The 22,757-nt window shown below is 39.6% G+C and overlaps 1 protein-coding gene across 1 annotated transcript in view; it reads left to right on the forward strand.

The window, feature by feature from the left end:
* unc93b1 (unc-93 homolog B1, TLR signaling regulator) overlaps positions 1 to 5,308 on the forward strand; it is a 31,468-nt gene extending 26,160 nt beyond the window's left edge. Inside the window, exon 13 of the mRNA XM_041785525.1 lies at positions 2,062 to 5,308. Within this exon, the coding sequence (XP_041641459.1) occupies positions 2,062 to 2,319 (258 nt within the window). The 3' untranslated portion in view covers positions 2,320 to 5,308. The remainder of the gene's footprint in view (positions 1 to 2,061) is intronic.
* Positions 5,309 to 22,757: the final 17,449 nt, after the last annotated feature.

Raw genomic sequence — 22,757 nt, forward strand, 5'->3', positions numbered from 1 at the left:
GTCAGAAATATCTCAGGCTATCTTTGGTTGCAAGACCATGACAGCAGCCTTCCTTCAACCTGTCTCACAGTTTGACGTAGGACCACTGTTTTAGAGCCACAGCCACAAAGATATCACCATGATGGGTCAACCTTTGTCTTGAACACCCCAAAATCACACAATGTATATCAGCCTTTAGTGTAGTATTGATTTCTGTTATGGCTACTTGATAGAGCCTATGTGAAAATCTGTGTTTATCTTAACTTTCATTTTTTAGGTGTACTGACAAATCTTTATGAGCTTTAGCCTGATTAAGTATCACAAATTAGACATGCTGTTACTGTGGTTACCTTTATTTTAAATGGAATCTTTGACAGTAATTTAATTTAGGTTTTGACCTCTCTGTGATTGCTTATTATGCCCTGAACTGAGTTCAAAGTGTGGTGCTGTATTTTCCATCATTTCTGCTGACAAAGATTAATTAATCAAGTGCTTTCTTGATAAGAGTGAATCTTTCGAGTAGCGCATTTTATAAAAGTTGTACATTCAGTGTACTTACCATAGTTTATTTGCTTTTTGAATGAGATTTATTTATTTATTTTTCAACATGAAATGGTTTCATCATTCTAAAGCTTAGTTAATCACCTAAAAATACACTGCAGTCAGCCAACATTTTTTCATGACTTTATATATTTCATACAGCAGAGCATAGTTTGTTTTTGGCTTTGAGGCTCTGACCTCATTACTCACTAACTTGTTCACGCAGAATTTGGGAGTGTTGAGATTGTATATTCAACCCCCCAGTCAGAGCCTGCAGGTGGATGCTGAGGCGGTGGTGGTGTTGAAAGCAAAAGCACTCCACAGATGAATGGCAGAGCTGGCAATTGCAGAGCAGAGGGAGGGACTGGAAATCTAGCAGCTTGAATAGACAGCCAGTCGAGAGGATGTTTGTCAGATGATTAGATATAATGATACATGCTAAGTTTGGGGCTGCTGGAGTTGTCTGCCTTAACTATCCAGATGTTGCTCCATTAAGGTTATTTTCTGGGACTGGCCCAGTAGTCACAGTGGCCAAGTGTCAGGCAATGTAGGGATAAATATTACAACCCCAGGAATTGTGGACTGTTGCAAAAGAAGCAGGTCTGGTCCTGAGGCTAAACTCCTGGACTGAGTGAACTCAGTATTGATTTTCCTTATGTGATAGTTGCACATTGGCAGCAATAACAGAAGCCTGGGAAATGAAGAGGATATGTCTGTGAGAGGAGAGTTGCTTTTAGGTGTGATATATGTGACCAAGATGACATATTGAACATGATGGTGAATCACAAGTGAAAAAGAACACAGTGTGTCTCTGTTTAATGGTTGTCTTTATCATCATAACACCAGGTGTCTTTGGCCTGTTGCACCAGCTGTTCTTAATTTATTGTGTTAAATTCACATTAAATCCCGTGTTGAAACTATTGAGTCTGCAGCTTAAGCCATTTCAGAGTTTGGTTTCACCACAAGGACATAAGATTTGTGCTGTGGCCCAAATAGACAGTCAGTTCTTAAGGGGGGAAATAGTTTTGACCCTGGTAGTTTTCAGTTTTTGTGAAATAATTTTGTTTCTATGCGCAAAACAAACTAATGTAAGCATCCAAAATAGAGCTAGAATGTTTGAAAAGGCTGTGTTAAAAATTCCCTGCTCTGTTAACAACACTTAGGAAATACTCAGGAGGCTGATAATTTTGTCCTTATCTGTATGATGTAGATTTAATTTGTAACTGATCTCAGCTGGTAAAACACTTTAAAGGTTAGTAGAGCACAACCCCTCTCTCTCTTGTACAAGTAAAAACTTGCTCTCAAACTAGGCTAAATTTTTACTTCTGCATAGGTGATGCAACCCTTAGTTGGTGTTGGGAGAGTTTGATAACAGTAATTGTTCCCTCATCCTGCAGTGTGGTTGTGTGTAGTCCAAGTCCGGTCATGGTTGGAGCTTTTTAACAGTTTTTAATGAGTGACTAAATGCTGACTGAAAAACATTTCTATATAAAACCAGCTTCTTTCGCCACTTTTTAAACGATGTTCCATTTGTGTCTGCAGGTCAAAGGCTACCGTTACCTTGAAGAGGACGACTCCGATGAGTCAGACTCTGACAGGAGTGAGGAGGAAGACGAAGATGATGAGGGTTATGCTGTGGAGGAGATGAATGAAGACAACATAGAGGAAGAAGGCCAAGGGGCAGGGGTTCTTGGGGCTGACTCACCCGGGGCCAGGAGGAGAGTGGCTGGGGGTTACCGTCCCAGAGGGGAGGATGCCATTATAAAGGAGGGAGAGGGGGAGGAGCATCAGGAAGGCTAAGCAAGGGGAAGGACAGGGTAATGAAGGGACATGGCTGACAGATGTCATTATTACAGAGAGGAAGACCAAGAGAAATGAATGCCATCTGCTGTTCCTTCTCCATTCATATTTTTAGAGGTATTTATGCACATATAAATCTTATATGCTTGACCTTACAAAGCTTTTAAATGCAGGTGTAACAAATATCATAACAGTGATATAGAAGAAGGAATAAAAGAAAAAAAAAGTATTGCATTTTACCTGTCGCTCTGACAGTCTCAGTGGCACATACTAAATAAATCAAGCCTACAGCTTACAATACAACAAGAAGAGCTTGTGTTTGTTTTGCTGCACAGTTTGCAGCTCAGTTATTGAAGGCTACATAATAACAAGTTGCTTTTGTGTCTTTCTAAAAAGGGAACAGTTCTGTAATATTTGGCATTGATTTTTAAAAAATGACAACTTATCTGGCATGAAAGAACTCAAAAAGACAGAAAAGAAATTAGAAATTGATTTTCTTATTCCTCCTCAGGGTGAGGTTGTTTTAATGGAGTTGTTTTTGGAGAGTCTGGTGCTGCTGGATAAGTGCTGTGAGAGCAGACTCTTTCGCTGTTATGTCTTTGTTTACCTTAAAGTCTGTACCTGCAGATATTTTATCAGTAGCATTTTTAAGCCTTTATCCAAGCAGGTGGTTTCCTGTGAACATAAGAAGATATTTTTTTAATTGTTCCTTAGGAAAGACTGACTCAATGAAATACAAGAGCTCAGACATGCTTGCAGTCTGAGGCATCTCAGTAGATAAGTGAAAAAGAGGATTCAGGCTGCTACTACTGTATTATGCATCAGGTATAGGGAAGGTCAATGCCAGGCAGTTATGAATTTGGTAAACAGTGGCTGCAGCAATGCTAATGCTTATGTGAACTGTGTCAGGCATAGACATAAATATGTAGACACCAGCTTGACTTGATTGTACATTGATTGTCATTATTAGTACTTCAGTCATTGAATATATGAACATTTCTTGGTTAAATGAAAACTTTAAACTCATAGTCTTAAAAAAAAAACTGTTTCTTCTTCTTGTATTCATAGCAAATCTGCCACTCCCAAAATGGTGTTCACACTGACTTCTTTCAGCAGCTTACCACCAAAGCCAATGTGGTGTGTACTTACAGATGTGTTCAAAATAATACCAGTGTGTTTAAAAAGAGTTAGTAAAGCTCAAAATCCTTATAATACTCTTTATTTCTATCTGCACCAATGCACTGGGAACACCACATTCTTTTCCCGATCAAACATGAAGAAAAATGAATCAAATTTATAATAGAAAGTGAAGAAAAATTAATCTAATTTATTGTATCTGTACAGAAAGTAAAGAAAAATGAATATTAATCTGTTAGAATAATTGCCATGCCTTCATTTTTCTTTACAAACTGAAAAATGTTTAAAGATTTGGCTTTGATGTGAATCACTGAACTAATATTCAGTTCTAGTAAATTATTTGCCATGTAGTGGGATCATCTCAATTTATATCCTTTTTTGGGGTATACTCTTTACAAAGAAGAGTGTAAGGAGACTAAAAGATAAGTGGGTATATTCTGTATATCCTGAACCACACCACTGACTATGGTCTAGGTAGTGAAAATGCTGTTACTATTGTAACATGCTCAAAATAATAATGGTAATATGCTTATGTTTCATTTCTAAATGTTGCCAAAAGCTAAAATTTGCTAATTTGCACAATATGCAAACACATGTGAGGCTGATATGGATGGGATTAAATTTGCAGACATTTGCTAAAGAAATAAAAGAGGAAAACAGGTCTGAAGGGATTAAATGTTAGCTCTGACGAGAATTAAAATAGGGTAGAATGTCTGGGGTTTGCCGTAATGATAAATTCATCATGACAATGAGAATAAAGTGTACACAGAATTTAATGGCATCTCAGGGTTGTTTAAACATTTCACTTTGAAATATCAGAAAAAAAGGAACCGCAGTCAACAGGAATTATCATTATGAATACTGGTATGTCATGGTTAGAAATATGTCCAACAAATCAGCGGTCCTTGACCTTTTTTGCGCCGAGGTTTCCTGAAAGACTAGGTTTTCATGGACTGGTCATGTTTGGGGGATAAATGCACTGAAATAAAATGATACAAACAGCATTAAAAACAAACAACATGCAGAAAAAATACAACTCACCATATGCAGGATCAGTGGGTGTGTGAGAATCATGTCACAATAAACCCATATTGTAAGTAGGACTCCTGGTATTGACTTTTACATGTAGGTTTTTTTTTTGTTACTTGGCAGTGGTAGGCTTTACTTTTGTCTCATTGAGCCTTTTACTCTTTGCAAAGTAGCTCTCCAACAATGTTTGTTTGTTTATTTTTTTAACTCATTTTAGCTAGCTAGTGGACTTAATTTTTGGGTTTCATGACAGAGACTAGAGTCTCACTAAAGCTGGCATAGTGGGTATCTGTTTTTACCAGCTTTTTGGTTATTTATAGGAGATTCATGCATAGGGAGTTTAGGTTACACATCAATGTGCAAAAAAAGTTTGATTGTTAAATAGACTGAAGGTTATTGTTTCTCTTTCTTTTGGTACTGACCATATTTTGAAGTAAGATCATGTTCTCTGGATATATCCTTCTTTAACCATGATCTATAGATTGTGCTGTTCCAGTCGTTTTGAGCCTGAATGTCATTCTTTCTTTAGACTAACGGTTACATTGTGGGTAATGCACATGGCAGGGTTAGTTCACCTGTAGTCTATTTTGTCAAACAAAAATGGTTTTGTATTTCTAAAAGGGGTGGGGTTGGGGGGTGGTGAAGTCAACATTCTGTATTGCCCATTAAACATTTCATGTTTTTTAATGAAAGGAATGTTTCAGTAAATGGATGTAAATGCTAATGATATTGCACATATCCCTGCAACGTTGGTCCTTTATAATGTGAAGCTGAAACAATGTTGTACTTTTCTTTTGGTTACACTGACACATTAAAAAAAAAAGGTTTGTTGAAGTTTGCTGCTGCAGTGTGTGATTTTGTTTCTTTAACAAATTGGTGGTGAAATCTCAAAGTCACCTTTATATTAAAAGAGTCACCTTTGAATATCAGTAGTGGCAGCTGAACATTGTCACCATGGAAATGCTACAGCACCTTAGAGACATGCACTCAAAGTTATTGTTACAATGTACATTTACACACATTTAGAGACAAAAAAAACTTCTCATGCGATTTGATTATGCAATGACCTCATTTTTTTAAAAGTATGTCTACGTTGTGTCAATGCATTGGAGCTGTAACTGAGCTTAAGCCTCTGAAGTAGGCCTGCTGGATGCTTCAGTTAATACCTTTTAAATCAAATTACAGAAGCATGACCTTAAAAAAGAAAATTTATAAAGTTTACAAATACCTTTGTTTTGTTTTCCCTTTTGGTATTTAAGCTGACCCTCCCAACCAACATGAAAGAACCAACTATTTTCTGTCTGAAGTTCACATCAATTTTAATAGTTTTTCTGGAAAATTTCTCAACAAACCAGGCCCGTACACACTTGTCCACACCAACCAGCCTTTGCATAAACTATCCATGAGATGAGCTTTGCACCCCACTTGAGATCATAAGCACCCGTGGAACCAGTGATTAAAGGTCACATATTTTGACCTTTTAACACAAATTTAAATTGGTCTCAGAGGTCCCCAAAACATGCCTGTGAAATTTGTTGCTAAACAAATTCTCCATTATTGGATTTTTGCACATCTAAAAAACCTTGTTTCAGCCCAGAACGAGCTGTTTCTGTGTCTTTGAATGTTAATGAGCTGTCTAACTCCACCCCTCTCAGGAAATTGATGTGGCTTAATGGATGTGGCCCTCTGAGAGGATGATTGGGAGAGGAGGGCAGCAATTTGAGTCCATTCTTCTTTGCAAAAGTGCTCAAGCTCTGTAAGGAAACATCGGGACTGGTGGGACAGCTAGAACAAAAGACCAGTCACAAATTCTGTACTAGATTGAGGTCTGAGCTTTTTACTCGACCACTCCAGAACATTCATTGTTGTCTTTAAACCGACCCTAAGTTCTCTTGCAGATTGTCCTCCAGGATTTTCCTGTATTTTGTGCATTCATTTTACCCTGAACCATTACAAGTCTTTCAGAGAAGCTAGCCGAGAAGCATCTCCACAGCACTATGCTGCCACCACCATGCTTTACAGTAGGGGTGGTGTTTTTGTGGTGATGTGCAGTGTTTGGTGTCCACCAAACATATTTTTTAATTGACATTACTTTGTAGAATCTCTTTTCACTTTGAAATGAAAAGGTTTACCTTTGTTTTATTTTGGTGAAAAAAAGCTGTATCATATTTTTCTCTGTTATTAAACATGCTCCTCATCAACTAGGAATACACATATACACATGAACAAACAATCCCATGGACATGCAATAACAGAGGAGTAGCAAATGAAAGAGCCCCAAATCAGCTGGAGGTTCATTGCCTTAGGTGCTCCAGAAGTGCAGAAACTGAACTGGCACTAGAAACCAGACCATTGTCTGTACCAGGACTTGTGTAGATAGTCCTCAGGTTCTAAACCCAAACCCAAACCCCATAGACTGAGAGACATGCTGCCCAGCACAAACTCAACACTTAGAGTGAAGGGACTTAACCTTCCTGAGCCCGACGCTGTCATATACAACAAGAGGAGACGTGTTATACAAAGTCGAAATCCTTTTGAACCATAAATCGTAGCCACTTACTGTTTCCTATGAAAGCCCTCTGTTGTGCTGTTCTAATGATGCTACGCTTTCCTAGCTTTTATAGAACATTTTCTGCCTGGAACTTTGGTGACTTCTGGGGTATTTAAAGATTAAATTTATACATGTAACTCGACATGTCACACTCTACACGATATTGAACATCTTTTTATCTATTTATAATCTATTTTTTTAATTGTTCCTGCAACTAATGTCGTCAGCAGTATCACTGTTTGTATCCCATAATGCATTGTGAGTGGGCTGTGAGATCCAATGGCAGGCTGTTCTGTCATCACAGCACAGCACATGGGCAAACACTTAGATACTGGAGGTGAGATCCTGAATGACTCGTAATGTAGAGAAAAAGACACAGAGAGGCTGTGATGTGTCCCTCTGTGTCACTGCAGACAGGAACTGATTTTAATAATGACTCAAATTCTCAAAAGCACCAGGACTTTTGTAAATATGAATATTTTGAAGAATTTCTGTCACAGAAGGATTTTTTTTCACTTTTTGGTCTCAAAGATATGAGAGAGCAAACCTGTGCATAAAAAAAACCTTTGAATTGTAATTTTCATTTTTCTTTTGACTTTATAGACTATAACATTTTTGAAATTCAAGAGACATTACTGCAGCACATATATTCTTAAATCCCAGGTTGTTCTGAAAAAAAGGATGTTTAGAGCTTGACTGTTCACCAGGAGGTTGATGTTTTACAAGCATTTTAAGACAATAAATCCAGTGATTAAAAAAAATAGCTGCAATCTTGGAGGGTTAAGGCACCTGGTGTGGTACAACAGGGAATGATAGACTCCCCGAACTCTTGAAACTTAACTCATAATTTTTGTATCTTCACATTGTGTTTTTAAGTTGTTCTTACTGTAGGCCTCTTGTTTCATTGCTCTTAGAGTTTTTGTCCTGCTCTGAACAAGTGAATAAAAACATGTTTCTGGCTGGATAAAGGTGAACTTAGAAATAGAACATATTATAACTGTATGATGAAAGAGCTTTCAGAGCAGTTTGGAGTTTAAAAACATGAACAATTTTTCAAACAAATTTTTATCCTTTTGACAGTGCAGTAAGAGATAACAAATTTCCATATCATTTTTTCAAAGGGATGAAATCACGATTCCAACCTTCAATTATCCACTGCTGACCAAAGATCACAGCTTTCCACAAAGGAGGCACGTGTGCCAGTTTTGAATAGCCTCTGCAAATTGAAGCCCTGGCAGTATAAATAGCTTTAGATTGGTAAAACAACCCCGTAAGATTCTGAGGTGATTGTGATGAGGTATTCATTTAAAAATGGAGACTGTGGCAAAGAAAAGATGACCTCCTAACCACAGTGTATGCTAAGTGCACCTTACATATCGAGCAGAGTGGCCTCAGAGGTCACTGCCTTAGAGGGATCCTGGGCACTACTTCCTCTCTGAATATTTCCCCCGCTCTATTTCAGAGACACACACTTCACACAAATACACGCAAGGTCAGTCAGCTGTCCACAGAAAGTTGCAGGCATACAGATCGTGTGACTCACGCTCCACTCTCCACTCAGATAGAGCGGATGCTGTCCAGGCTGCAGTTATGGATGTTGTAGCACTCAGATTTGAACTTCTGACACCTTCAATGAAAATGCTACCACTCAAAGACAGTCACCTGCACACAGGGGAGTAGGGGTCTGTGTGAGGGTGAGTATATGCCTGGACATGCTTATGTTTATGAAGTGTACCTGTGTGTATTGGTATGGGTGTAAGTGTGCATGTGTGAAAATTCATCTCAAAAGAAGACATAAAAATGGTGGCCCCTAAGTGCAAAACTGAATGACAAAACACAACAACAAACTATGGCTACAAGTAGCCCTAAACAGGGCCTCACATCTTTTCACACATCAGCATTCAGTGCATACTTTAATCAACCTGACACGCCAGATGGATGTGTTTCACACATCCATCTGGGGTAGCTTTAATAGGAAATGTCTGAGAAAAGGCAGATGCTTTGAAAAAAAACTCATAGAGTGATTAGATGAACGTTCTGTCTGTCACATCTCTACGGGCCAATAACAGCAACAAAACATGTGATGTAGCAGCTGGCAAGCTGCGCGTGCGCAGCTACCAAAAATAACGCAAAACGGGGACTATAAACATAAAAGTACTTGACTTTTGTAGTTTTTGAAAAGAAAACAACTCACTGCTGTTCTTTGTTTTTCTTTTAACAAAGAATTGTTGTCAAGTTCTGATAAAAATTACGCTTTAGCAGCATCAACGCTAAGCTCTTCCGCCATATTTGCACCAGCCTCTTGCTGCTGCTTGTTTATGTCACGACTCTGCCATGCCTGAAAGTACTGCCCCAAGTCGCTGATTGGTCCTGTCACTTTCTAACTGGGCCCAAACGGTTCAGATGGGAGCTTAACAGGATGGATTCGCCAGTGAAAAACAAGGGAATGGGCGCATCCATCTGCCTTGCAAGGTTATACTCTGATAATAATAACAGCAATAACAAATGTAGCTATGAAGTGGGGCTGATTTTGATAAATTTCAATGCATTGAAAAACACCATCATCACCAAGAATGAAGAAAGCATGACAAAGCTAGTCCACCTTCACAGCCATGTTGATTGTTTTCTTTGACATTAAGCGTATCATTTTAGAGGAGTGTGTCCTGGAAGGGTCAACGGTGCATCAACAATATCACAAACAAGTTCTAGAAAACGGCGAGAAAAAGTCAAAGGAAAGAGATCACAGTTGTGTAAAATGGTTTCATTCTTCATCAAGACAACACACCAGCTCTTGCTGAAGCACTCTTGCACTGTGTGGCTTTCCTAAGATCAAGTCTGTGCTCAAACAACACATTTTGAGTCTGTGTCAGAAGGTGAGAAGAGAACGACAGAGGTTCTGAGAACTGTCTGAAGACGAGCTACTGCTTTGATCAGTGGAAGACCTGAATGCAGCAGTGTTGATGCAAAAGAGGAGTATGATGAAGGAGCCATATTGCATACACCAATATTCATGGTAAATAGTAATGGTAAATCAACTTGAGCTTGTATAATGCTTTTCTAGTCATCTGACTGCTCAAATCACTTTAACACTGCTGGTCACACCAACTCTTTCACACCCTTTCACTCCATATTCACTCCCTAATGGCGGATGTTGCTATGGAGAATCTGCCATCAGTGTTAGCTAATCCCATTTATATCCATCCATATACATTTACTGTATGTGCCACAGACACAGCAGTGGGAGCAAACTAGGGTTAATTGTCTTGCTCAAGGACACATCACCATGTGACTGCAGGAGCTGACAGTACATGCTTCAGCCCTTCAAAAGACAACTTCCTGTTTAACGGAGTATGATTCATCGCCATGGCATCAGCTGTAGTGTTAGACCTGTGAGCACCCCTAGGTTTGGTTGGCCCTCCCCACTTGGAAGAAAGTTCTACCCTCCTTTGCTGATCTTCCTCTCAGCAGCCAGCTGAGATGCTAGATGGCTCAGTGGGTTGCCCTGCTGACTTTAATCTAAGAGATTGATGGTTCAATCCCAGTCAGGTTTTTAATTTTGGATAAAAGTGTCTGTAACATTGTAATTTCAGGAGTGCCACATCCATTTCTGGAGAGGGGTGTGGTCAGGAGCGGAGTCAGACAGCTCATTAATATTTAAAGCCACAGACAGAGAAACGGCTTGTTCTGAGCAGGGCTGGTCCAGAGGGCTTATAGACATGCAAAAATCCTACACTGGAGTGATTTTTTTAGCAATTCACCTTAAAGGCATGTTTTAGGGACCTCTGAGAACAATATAAACTTGTCTTGAAAGGGTAACATATGTCCCCTTTGAGCATTGTTGAACAAAACTGAATTTCTTGTAAGTGATACAAGTTCAGAATGAACATTAAAAAAAATGGATAATTAAAAGATTTTCTGTGGCTAGTGAATTATATTTTGGCCTCTCACACCCAAAAAAACTTAAACATTGACAAACTTATTAAGTAAGTTACATCTTGCCTACAGATAGGTCAGCATTCTTTGATGTAAGGTAGGTAATAAATGACAAATAAAAGGAATATTAAGGTGCAGCCAACTTTATATTTTAGAGGGTTCACTTTAAAAGGCAGAGGCAGATGAGCTAAGGTAGCCTACTTCTCTGGCTAACTATGGCCCCCTTGACACAGGGGAAATGTTTGCATCATGTCACCCATCTGTGTTTAGTTTTTATGTCAGTAAGATGCTCAATGAGCTGCTGTGTAGCCTTTGCTTCCATGTTTCTCTCTCCCTCTCTCTCTCTCTTTGTGACCCTTTGCAGCCTGCCGACTCAGCAGATCATATACAGAGTAGCCAGGCACAGAGGTGAGGCTGGGGAATGTGGGGTTGTTGTTGGCCTATTCGTATAGGTCAGCAGTGCCACGGTATGGAACAACAATGGACGGGGCTATAGGTAGAGAATGAGAAGGATTTGGAGAGTCATCCGGAGTGACCCAATTCAATTACTGCTCCCAAAATCAAAGAAATAAGAACAGGGGAATTTGCTTCATGAAAATAGCCACAAATAACACGTTAAATACTTTTAGGTTGTAAATTATTGCTGGAGAAGTTAAGATGAGTATTGGCATTTTAATGCTAAAAATATGATATTGAAAGGGATAGCCTAATTTAAGGACTACATTGAAATATTTAATTTACTTCACTTTATGTGCCAACACTTAGGTATAAAGGTAGGTTGGTTCTTAAGTAAACATATAGTGAAATAACTCAACAAAGGAGAGATAGAGATGTTTTACCCTTTTATTGATTTTATAAGTCAGTCATGGTCAATATGATTTGGCTTTTTTGACAAACAGAAATACAAAGAACGTCTTTAATGTCAAAGTGAAAACAGATTTCTAAAAATTAATGTCAATTAAAAATAAAAATATAAGGTAAAATGAATGACTGCATAAATATGGAAGGTCCAGTCACTGTTTAATCAGTATTCATGGATACTATTACACCATGAATACAAAAGAAAACTCAAAGCAACTCAGAGAAAAAGTTATAGAAAAGGTTAAGTCAGGGGATGGATACCAAATACTTCCAAGGAACTAAACATCCCCCAGAGTTCAGTTAAATCCATCATCAACAAATGGAAGGAATGTGCCACATGTGTAAATCTGCCTAGACCAGGCTGTCCTCACAAACTGAATGACCCTGCAAGAAGGAGACCAGTGAGAGAGGACACCAGGAAGCCTGTGACTACTCTGAAGGAGTTTCAGGCTTCAGCAGCTGAGATTGGAGAGACTCCTAATACAATAACTGTTGCCCGGCTTCTTCACCAAAGCTTTATGGAAGAGTGGCAAAGAGAAAGTTACTGTTGAAGAAAACTCAAATTAAATCTCGACTAGAGTTCACCAAAAGGCATGTAGGAAATGCCATAGTCAAGTGAAAGAAAGGTTTTTGGTCTGATGAGACAAACATGGGGCCATTAACCATCAGACAAATACTGCACATCACCACAAACAAACCATCCCCACTGTGAAGCACAGTGGTGGCAGCATAATGCTGTGGGGATGCTTCTCAGTAGCTGGCCCTGGCTGGTACTGGGTAAAATTAATGCAGCAAATATAGGAAAAATCCTGGAGGACAATCTTTTTCAGTCTGCAAGAAAACTATGGCTTGGGAAAGATTTATTTTCCAGCAAGACAATGACCCAAAGCACACAGTGAAAGCTATAGAAATGGTTTAAGATACAACAAGAAATGTTCTGGAGTGGCTGAGTCAAAACCCAGACCTCAATCCAATACATAATTTGTGGCTGGACTTGAAAAGGGCTATTCATGCCTGACCCCCATGCAACCTGGCAGAGCTTGAGCAGTTTGGCAAGGAAAAATGGAGTAAAATTTCAGTGTCCAAATGTGCAAGCCTGATTAAAACCTATCCACACAGACTTAGTGATGTGGTTGCAGCCAGAGGTGCACTGACTTGAGGGGGGTTAATATTTATGTTATCACTTATTTTACATTACATTTTTTTCTTTCAATTGACAGCTACTTTGTAGAAATATGTTTTCACTTTGACATAAAAGAGTTTTTATTGTATCAGTCAACTGATCTTTAAAAAAATCAGTGAATTAAAAGTTAAAAGGATATCAAAGTACCTTTGTTAATGTAGTATAGCAGGGATGTTTTTTAAAATACTTAAGTTTAAAATGAATGGACACAGATAATTATGTTTATTAATTACATCCGCACATCAATTCTGTGTCCATCTATGAGTCTGTGTCAGATTAAACAAACATTTTAAAAACCCTTGTCCATCACTTGGATGATGGACCACTGTTGCCACGGTAACTACCCCCCCACCTCACTCCAGCTGGTCTATGGCTCTAGAAATTTTATGTAGAGTGCTGATAAGAAGCCTCATACAAGGCTTTCTTTCATATGTTTACTGTCATACAGGCAGATTCATACACAGACAGGATTCTATATAAGCCCAGAAGGACAGTGTTTGCGTCATGTTAACATGATGGCCACTGTGGTTTTCCTTTACTTCCGGAATTTCTAGGGTCTCTTCTTTGCAACGTTTCTGCACCAACTTTACATCCTTATGAAAATGGAAAACTTGCATTACAACATTAATGTGCCATTTGAAATAGCATCTTAAACCTGACCAGGTTATGCCATCCATCCATTCAGCCCCCCAGCTTATCCTGTTGGGGTTCACAGGGTGACTGGAACCTGTCCCAGCTGTCATTGGGCAAGAGGCGGGGTACACCCCGGACTGGTCGCCAGTCAATCGCAGGGCTGACATATAGAGACAGACAACCAGGCACACTCACATTCACACCTACGGCCAATTTAGAGTCACCAATTAACCTAACAAGCATATTTTGGTGGTGGGAGGAAGCCAGAGTACTCGGAGAGAACCCACTCATGCACAAGAAGAACATGCAAACTCCCTGATTGAGTAGTGAACCAGGGACCTTCTGCTGTGAGGCAACAGCGCTAATCCCTGCATGCAGCCCTACCAGGTTATGCTTGCAATTGTATTCTTACCCTCATTTTTTGTACTGAATATAAAATTAATTCTGCTGGTCTGTGCACCAGAATGGTAACTCACGCAGAACTACCTATTACCTCATCAGGAAGACTCTTTCTCTAAAGAAAGCTGATGAGAATGGTTAAAATTCTCATTTATCAACAGAGTCTTGCAGTTGAAATCAACAATGTTATATTAAAAGCAGACACTGATGCAGGTGCAATAAACTGATGTCTGATTTTCTAGACTGTGTGAAGGATGATCACTAAAACTTAAAATTCCAAAACCTCCTATCTCCAAAATCACCACTTTTCAGGGAATAAAAAAAAAAAACCTTCACTGAATGGTGAGCATCAGCATCTTATTTGACACTTTCTATTGGTTTAAAATGTCTAAACTCATTGACAGAAATAAACGGTGACCTGACCAATGGCACTGGTTAATAAAAACTAATAAATAATGAAAATGGTTATATAAGGTTTTGGCTCAATGCCAACAATTTTCAATTTCATATTTTGTACACATAACTAAATAGTCATATGCACACCACAGTTAGTCTAGGACAGTGGTTCCCAGCCTTTTTTCCACTGAGCCCTCCCTTCACATATCAAAGAAGTTCTGCACCCCCCTACATACCACACAAAAAAGTGACTTATTGCTATAAAAAATATTGATCAATTTGAATTTCTTTCACCCCGTGTTGGAAACCAAGGGTGTAGGGATTTCTCAAGGTTTGGTGCTTGGGCCAATTTTGTTCTCCTTACATGTGCTATAGTATCAAGAGGAAACACTGCATACATTTATATTGCCATGCAAATGAAACACAATTTTACTTACCAGTGTAGCCAGGTGAAACTAAACAGGTAATGTGAAAGTAGTGGCAGGCCTTCAAGACATTAGGACCTGATCTGATTTTTGGCAGACTGTTAAGGTCAGGCCTACATATGGCTCTCTCTGTGTCTGAATAACTGACTGACTGACTGAGTGATGCTACTTTCAGAGTCATACCATATGGAGTTGGGTTTGCTTGTACTGAAAGCCAGGTAAGGGCTGCCTCAACTGTGGTAATTAGAACCATACATACAGTGTTGTGCTATGGGCAGAGTTTCGTTGACTGATCGCCCTCTATGGGTGCTGGAAATACCTCAGATATGACTTTAGCATTGTGTCCTTTTTACTAGAACTGAACCACATCTTTGTATGAAATACAGAATAAAATCAACTATCAAAGCTTTTCCTGTTGGGAAAGATGTTTCCACTCTTTTGCTGACCTGCTTCAGCAGAATTGTGTACTGTAAATTACCCTTTTGTCAAAACAGGACATTTCTTGATAAAAAACTGTTTAAAAAAAAAAAAACAGGTCTGTCTTGGTATGGTTTCCCAATCATTATGGTCAGCTTGACCGTCATATTCAGGGCCTGCTCCTGCATAAGCAGTTAGCTTGGATGTTGCAGTAGGAACGCCAGTTTACTTGGAAAAGGGACACATTTCTTGTTCAAACTAGAGCAGAGATAACCTTGCAAAGCAGATGGATTTGCGTGTTTCCATGTTTCTCACAGAATCCATCCAGAATTCATCTTGCAAAGCTCCCATCTGAACACTTTGGGCCTGGTTAGAAAGTGACAGGACCAATCAGCGTTGAGGGGCAGTACTTTTGAGCATGACATAAGCAAGCAGCAACAAGAGGCCGGTGAAATTATGGTGGAAAACATTAGCGTGGATGCTGCTATAGCGTCAGTTTTATCAGAACTTGATGACATTTCTTCATTGAAAGAAGAACAAAGAACAGCATGGAGCTGTTTTCTTGTCTTGCCAGGGAAGACGTAGTGATGCGTTTTCTCCTCTCTGTTCTGCCAACAACATTAGTGCTGTGGTTGACTCGATGTGTCTGTGTAGAGGCACCTGCTTCTATGTAGCCAGTCAGATGTGATAAAAGACAAGCAGGAAGGGAGGGGGATGACGTTGCTCAGGACCCCGCGTACCATTCAGTTTCCACAAACAGAGAGAGAGAGAGGAGGAGAGAGAGAAGAAAATGGAGCTTTATAAATCTATGTTACCAGTAACAATAAATTCCATATAAATCAGGATGGTACCAGGCTGTCTAACATGGCTTTGACACAAAACATGTAGAATGTAGTTATAGTAGTTATTGTAGTCTTTCAGTTTTATGGTTTATTTATTGTCCCCATGCTCCATTTAGAGTTTGCTTTATTTGGGAAATATTTTGACAAAGAAATGTTATGTATTTTATTGGCTCTCTCAGATGTGTGTCAAATTCATTTTATACTTCAAACTTTTGGGATCCTTCAATTCTCACCCTATAGACATAAGAGAGCACAAGTGCATACCCCAACCAAAAAATCACTCTGCAAAACACACAATTCAGTCAGGCATTTCAACAGGCATCCCAGATAGTTGTGGTCAGCCATATACTAGGTTTAAACCTAGTCTTGTTTTATTTTCATTTATTTCATTTATTCATTTCATTTTATCTACTCAGACAAGAGAAGTATAGTACTTCTGCTTCAGTGTGAACCCCTTTTTTTTCTAATGATGTATATATTTTCTAATGATGCATGGCATCAGTCTGACTTCATTGTAAGGAACCTTGGAGTTCTATTTGATAAAGATATGTCCTTTAACCCCCACAAACTGTGTACAGAACCCCTGAAATTATCCAATTTTCAGCATAAACTGCATGTGTGAAGGCAAAAGTGATAAAAAGAAAAAAAAAAGTTGATGTTTTATTGGCTGCAATACCTTTCATACATCATCGTAACCAAATAGTCACATTAGGCCTGCACAGAGAATTGGCTGGGTATCTGAAAAACCCAGAGAATCCCCCCCCCCTCATTTTGGAGCTGAAAAGTGTGTCAAGCAATTAATGGGTTCTGATGTTCATTTATTCACGTCACTTTTTCAACTTATATCATACCTGTTTTCACTTTTTTTCACTTTTTAACCCATTTTCATTTTTTGTTGCTTTGATACGAGTGGTTATTATTAATTAGGTTAAATATAAAATATGGTTATCACAGATTAACTTTACAATCGACCATAATTACCCTAACCTCTGTTGGCCCCCCATTTCACAGGGTCCCAGAAAGCTCTCTCCTTTCTCCCCCTTATGGGTGACCTTGACTGTTACTCAAGCTTGTCTACAGTGTCCAAGGTGGCACAGGCTAGGATAACATTGATAATAAAGTAAGTGAGACTGAACTCATATCCACACGACTAAAAGACTACATTTTATATATATTTCATAATAAGATAAAGATTTAAACAGCATGTATAAAAGCAAACAGAGTCCTCTTCCTCTCTTGGGGCACTCCTTAGATGTGTAAGTACAAACAATATGAACAATGACATGAGAGACATGAGAATGACATTGGACATATAAGGCAATAGTAAAAATGCTCAAACTCGTCAGTCAGCAACAGTCTGTGTCATGGCAGAAGAACCAGCTATATTTAGCTTGCATTTTGACTGGAGGTCATTTCAACTGGACTCTGACTGATCAGGGGTAGACATGTCTATACCTGTCTTCACCTATTTCAAGCAGCTATCTATGAAGCTATTTTTCTTTTGGCTTTTCGATGTGATATGTTCCTGGGTTTTTATAATGTGCCTCCTGTGTTATTATGACATTTGGGTTAGCCTTGGATTTTTTTCTGCTAGCCCCCTAACTGATTTTCAGCCCCAACACGACAACATACATCGTACCAAGAATGATCTCTTTAAATCCATGAATATAATAAAACTGCTTCAATGTGTTCTGTTTACCATTGTGTAATCCTTTGCTCTCTGTGATGTTATGTATACGTCAAACTACGTATAAAACTGATGAAAAGGCTAATGTTGTTTTTCAGTTTAATTTATTATTTTTAATTTAGTGATGCAAGAGGACAAGCTGTGTGATGAGTAAACATATGAAACAAATATAATGTGCATAAACACTATCCAACAATATTATGTGCAAACATTTAAAACAGTGGAAACAGTGCTTAAAGGGATACTTCAACATTTTGGCAAATTCGTCCATTGCCATAATTCCTATAGTCTTAGTAATAGGTTCGTTACCTTCAGTTGTCAGTGCAAGCTGTTTTTAGATCGCCGCTGCCGAGTTCGGACCTGCTGTGTCAACTCAATGTAAGTAGACGGTATTCCGGCTTTCCCTCATCAAACTCATCAAATACACAATCCAAAAACTCCAAAACACTCTCATGGACAAGTTGTGACCTGCGCATTCACCACGCTCTGAAATAACGACGTATAATTATGTAACATTACGACGCATGAAGCAAATACTCTGAACTATTTCTTGACAAAACCACTGGGTGGAGTGACACAGTGCAGCAGCCATGTCTGGAGTGTAGTTCTGACTTTGCATTTAACTTTAAAACATCTCCATCTTGTGATGTTCCATGATTATTTCATAGTGTGGTGAATGTACAGGTCACAACTTGTCCATGAGAGCGTTTTGGAATTGTTGGATTGTGTATTTGATCAGTGTATTTGATATTTTTATTTTTATATAATTACACCCCCCCCCCCCCCCCCCAGAAAAAAAATCATACTATTTTGGAAATGATTTGGCGGCCCACTTGCAATACCTCCGCGACCCACCAGGGGGCCACGGCCCACAGGTTGGGAATCACTGGTGTAGGGGGTTAAATTAGAGACAGGGTTTGGGATATCATGACTCTATAATTGGGGAATAGAACACAGACCGTCCCTTATGTGATATAATGTTTTTAATTATAGCACATCATGCTTTGCATCTTGAGACAACCCCAACAGATTGGGCTGGAGCGTACCGAATGCGAAAATGTCTTAAAAATACTATGGATAAAGGATGAAGGGTTGAAGGAGCCTTAAATGATCAGGCCCCTCTCCTTTGGAATCTACCAATCAGGTTCTGTGATGCAGACACGCTCCATTTCTAAGAAGACAGATCTTTTTTGAAGCCTATAGGGTTGTCTCAGGCTTGGACCAGTCCCTAGTTATGGTAATGGTAAATGGACTTGAGCTTGTATAATACTTTTCTAGTCGTCTGAATGGTCAAAGCGCTTTTACACCCTTTCACTACATTCACCCCTTATTCCTACACTGATGGCAGAGGTTGCTATGCCACCAGTATTAGCTGAACCCATTCATATTCATCCATGAATGCACACCACCAATGCAGCAGTGGGAGCAAAAGTGAGGCTAAAGGCCGGTTGGACAACACTTTTTTTTTTTTTGTTGTTCATGCACCATTTCACACTATGCAACATTGTCTTGGCCAAAAGACTGGCTACACTACAAGTGTGATCCCAACCTCTCATACTGATGTCACTGCTGTCTCCATGACTGTTTATGAGTTACAGGTTGGTGGGTGGGTGGGTGGGGGGCAAAGAGTATCAATTCATCTACAACAGAAGTGCTCTATGTCAAACTTTTTCCACTGAGGGCCACATATAGAAATATATAAGGATTTTGGTTCCACTTTAACATCCACAAGGTGAGGGCAGAGTAGGCATCATTGACAACAGAATGCCAGTGATTAAGTCAACAGCAGAATGAAGGAGGAGCTGGGGTGGAGGAGGGTTGCAAGAGTAGCTTGCAGAGAGAGCTGCAGAGTGTGGACAGGTAAAAGCAGTTTAAATAAGGCAGCATGAGAGCAATGGAGCAAATCAGCTGGCCATCAACTAATGTTGGCTTACAGTACTTGAACTAACGCTTTACGCTCTATTTAATGGCTAACAAGGTAAATAGACAACCATTTTCAGGTTTTTGGGGATGCCAATCAGTTTTCAGAGGGCCCTTAGGCACCAGCTACCACTGCTCTGCCCCTGGAATATTAGTGGTATTAGGTATTAAATTTTCAGGAAATGTCAGAAATGGAATAACTGATTAGATTTTGGGTGTGATCCAGATCACCGTCTGGATCCAGGGATTTTTTAAAGGATTCTTTACTATTGGGAGACAGAGCTAATGGCAGAGGTCTTCGCTCTCTGAGTTCTTTTCTAGTTTTGTTATTGTGATTATGCTGTATTGATTATTAGCCTTCTGCGATGTGTGATTGATTGTAAATATTGTTAATTTGTAAATGTAGGTTAATATGAATAGATTCTCACTAAAGGGGAGAGTGGCCAGGTGAGATGAGGGAGAGGGAGGGGGGCAGGTAGAGTGGGCTTCTGCTCAGCTTAAGGCTCTGTCCACACGGAAACGAAAAAGATATATTGGCATTTCGTTTTGAAAAAGTTTTCCGTAAATATGGGATCGTTTCAGGAAATATCTGCCTAAGCACAGAACCACTGAAACAACTGAAAATGTTGTAGTGCATATGCCAAGCCTGTAACGCTGCCACAAAAATGCACCAAAAGAGAGAAGAATATCACAGAAAACTGACACAAACTTAGTTACCCATCTGGTTGTTCTCCGCATTGGATTTCAGAACATCTGGTGTATGTGTTTTGCAGTTGTGGTAAAGGAGCATCAGATTTGCTGTAAAAGCCATAAAAGCTCAGTAGCTTCTGCAGCACGAACACAACCCTGTAATCAGCCATTGTTGTTTTGGTTGGACCCGCGCAGGCGTCTTAGGAGAGCTACGTCATGTGTGACGTAATTGTTTCAATAAAGATCTGGTTGGCCGTCTACATGGAGACGAAACGGTAGTTGTTTACGGATTTGTGCACTCTGGGACTAGAAAGTATCGTTTACAGTCATCCAATACGCTGTTACTACTGAAATATACTCCTGAATTTGTCTCCGTGTGGACGGGGCCAAAATCTATAGCACCTGTGTAAGTGAGAGGGTGTGTGCGAGATCCTGCAGTCTGCCGCTGTGGGAGAGACACAGTTGTTCAGTTGTACATTTCTGATGCACTTCATTAAAGAAAGAAAGATTCAGAGCTCTGAAACCTGCTGTCTGGTGCCATCATTTTCAAAGGCTTTACTTCTGCTGGTCTTTATCCAGTATTAAGGTTTACCATCAAAAACTTTACAAATAGGCAGAGCTGGTAATAGTGGGGTTGTCGCAATCTATGTCAAAAGTCATTATAATGCGTCTGTTTTGAATGTTGTCAGTAAACCTAAATGCTTTGAATTTATTGCCTTAAACCAGGGGTGCCCAACCTTTTTCGAACCAAGATCTACTTTTTAAGTTGCCAGTGTGCTGAGATCTACTGCAGTTACATAAAACACACAGAGGTTCTGGTCTGCAGTAGTAGCCTTCCTCAATATTATCATATACACAACAGAAACAGAAGTAAACCACATAAAGGTCAGATATGGAGTACTTTTTAGAAGTTAGAAAGGCAAAAATACATGTGTCTACCTTAGTGGGATCTCTTGCACTGGGAGGAGGCAGCTAACTTTTCATAAGCAGGGCAGTAGGAGCAGGTTGCAAGGCGGAGGCAAGCCACAAGGTGCTCATCAGCCATTGTGGATCTGTACTTTGACTTAATGATCTTCATATGAGGGAAGGCAGACTTGCACAAATAGGTAGAAAAGAGCTGTTAGGTTCAAGGCACATCTTCTGAGGTTGGGATACTTTTGTTCTGACAGTAGCTTCCAAAACTTTCCATTCATGCCAGGTGTTGCTCTGGATCTGATCTCAATGTCATTTTGCAGTGTCAGAAGCTCATTTTCAGCAGAAGAGCTCTCCAGGTGAAACAGTGACACTATTTTGGAGGCAGTGTCATCAACATCAATACTTGTACCAAATGGAAAACACATGTAGGTAGCAACAGGTTCAATGGATGCAAAGCCAGCGAAACAGCTCTCAAATGTTGCCAGAACGCTCTTGACTTGCTCATCATAACGTACAGTTTCAAGTTGTGCATCATCTTTGCCCTGATGTTGCAGTTCTGCCTGCATGTGAGGAAAATTACACAGGTCACAGCATTGCAGCCTAGTTGACAGCAGCTGTAGCTTACTTTTAAATGCACTGCTGATAATTTTTATGACATCTTTATTTTCATTGCCTGTGAGATCTGTGAGAGATGATAAATCCAAAAGCCACTGAGAGTCTCCCAGCTTTGCATATTCTGCATGTTTTGAAAGCTTCAAAAACTCTTTTATTTCAGGTATCAACTTGCTGAATCTCTCCAAAAATTTCCCTTTGCTGAGCCATCTTACATCTGTGTGAAGCAAAAGGTCAGTGTGCTCTGTGCCTGTCTCCTGAGCATGGAACAGCCTCCTCTGCAGACTCCTGGCTTGAACGGAACACACAATCTTCATCATGACATCTGTCACTTCTTTCGTATTTAAAATCTTCCCACACAACGACTGTTGGTGAATTATGCAGTGGTAATTAAGAATGTCTAAAAGATTCACTTTGTTTGCACAGTGCAATGAACCCGCTGGTGCGGCCTATCATCGCTGGAGCTCCATCAGCTGTAATTGAGATGAGCTTGAAGAGGAGCAGTTTGCTCTTGTTCACATATTCCATAAAGGCATCAAAAATATCTTCACCTTGTGTGTGCCCTTTCAATGGCAAAATGGTAAGCAGCTCTTTCTCAGCACTCATGTCTCCAAAATTCATTCTAATAAAAACACAACTATGCCACATCCACCATGTCAGTCGACTCATCAAACTGGAGAGAAAAACACTTACATGCCTCAGCATCCCTCTTTAGTTGTTCCTCAACATCCACAGCCATTTCTTTGCATTGTTGTGTAACGGTATTCCTGGATAACTGCACATCTTTAATGGGTGCCATGATCTCAGC

This window comes from Cheilinus undulatus, linkage group 4 (assembly GCF_018320785.1).
Source record: "Cheilinus undulatus linkage group 4, ASM1832078v1, whole genome shotgun sequence".
Taxonomy (NCBI): Eukaryota; Metazoa; Chordata; class Actinopteri; order Labriformes; family Labridae; genus Cheilinus; species Cheilinus undulatus.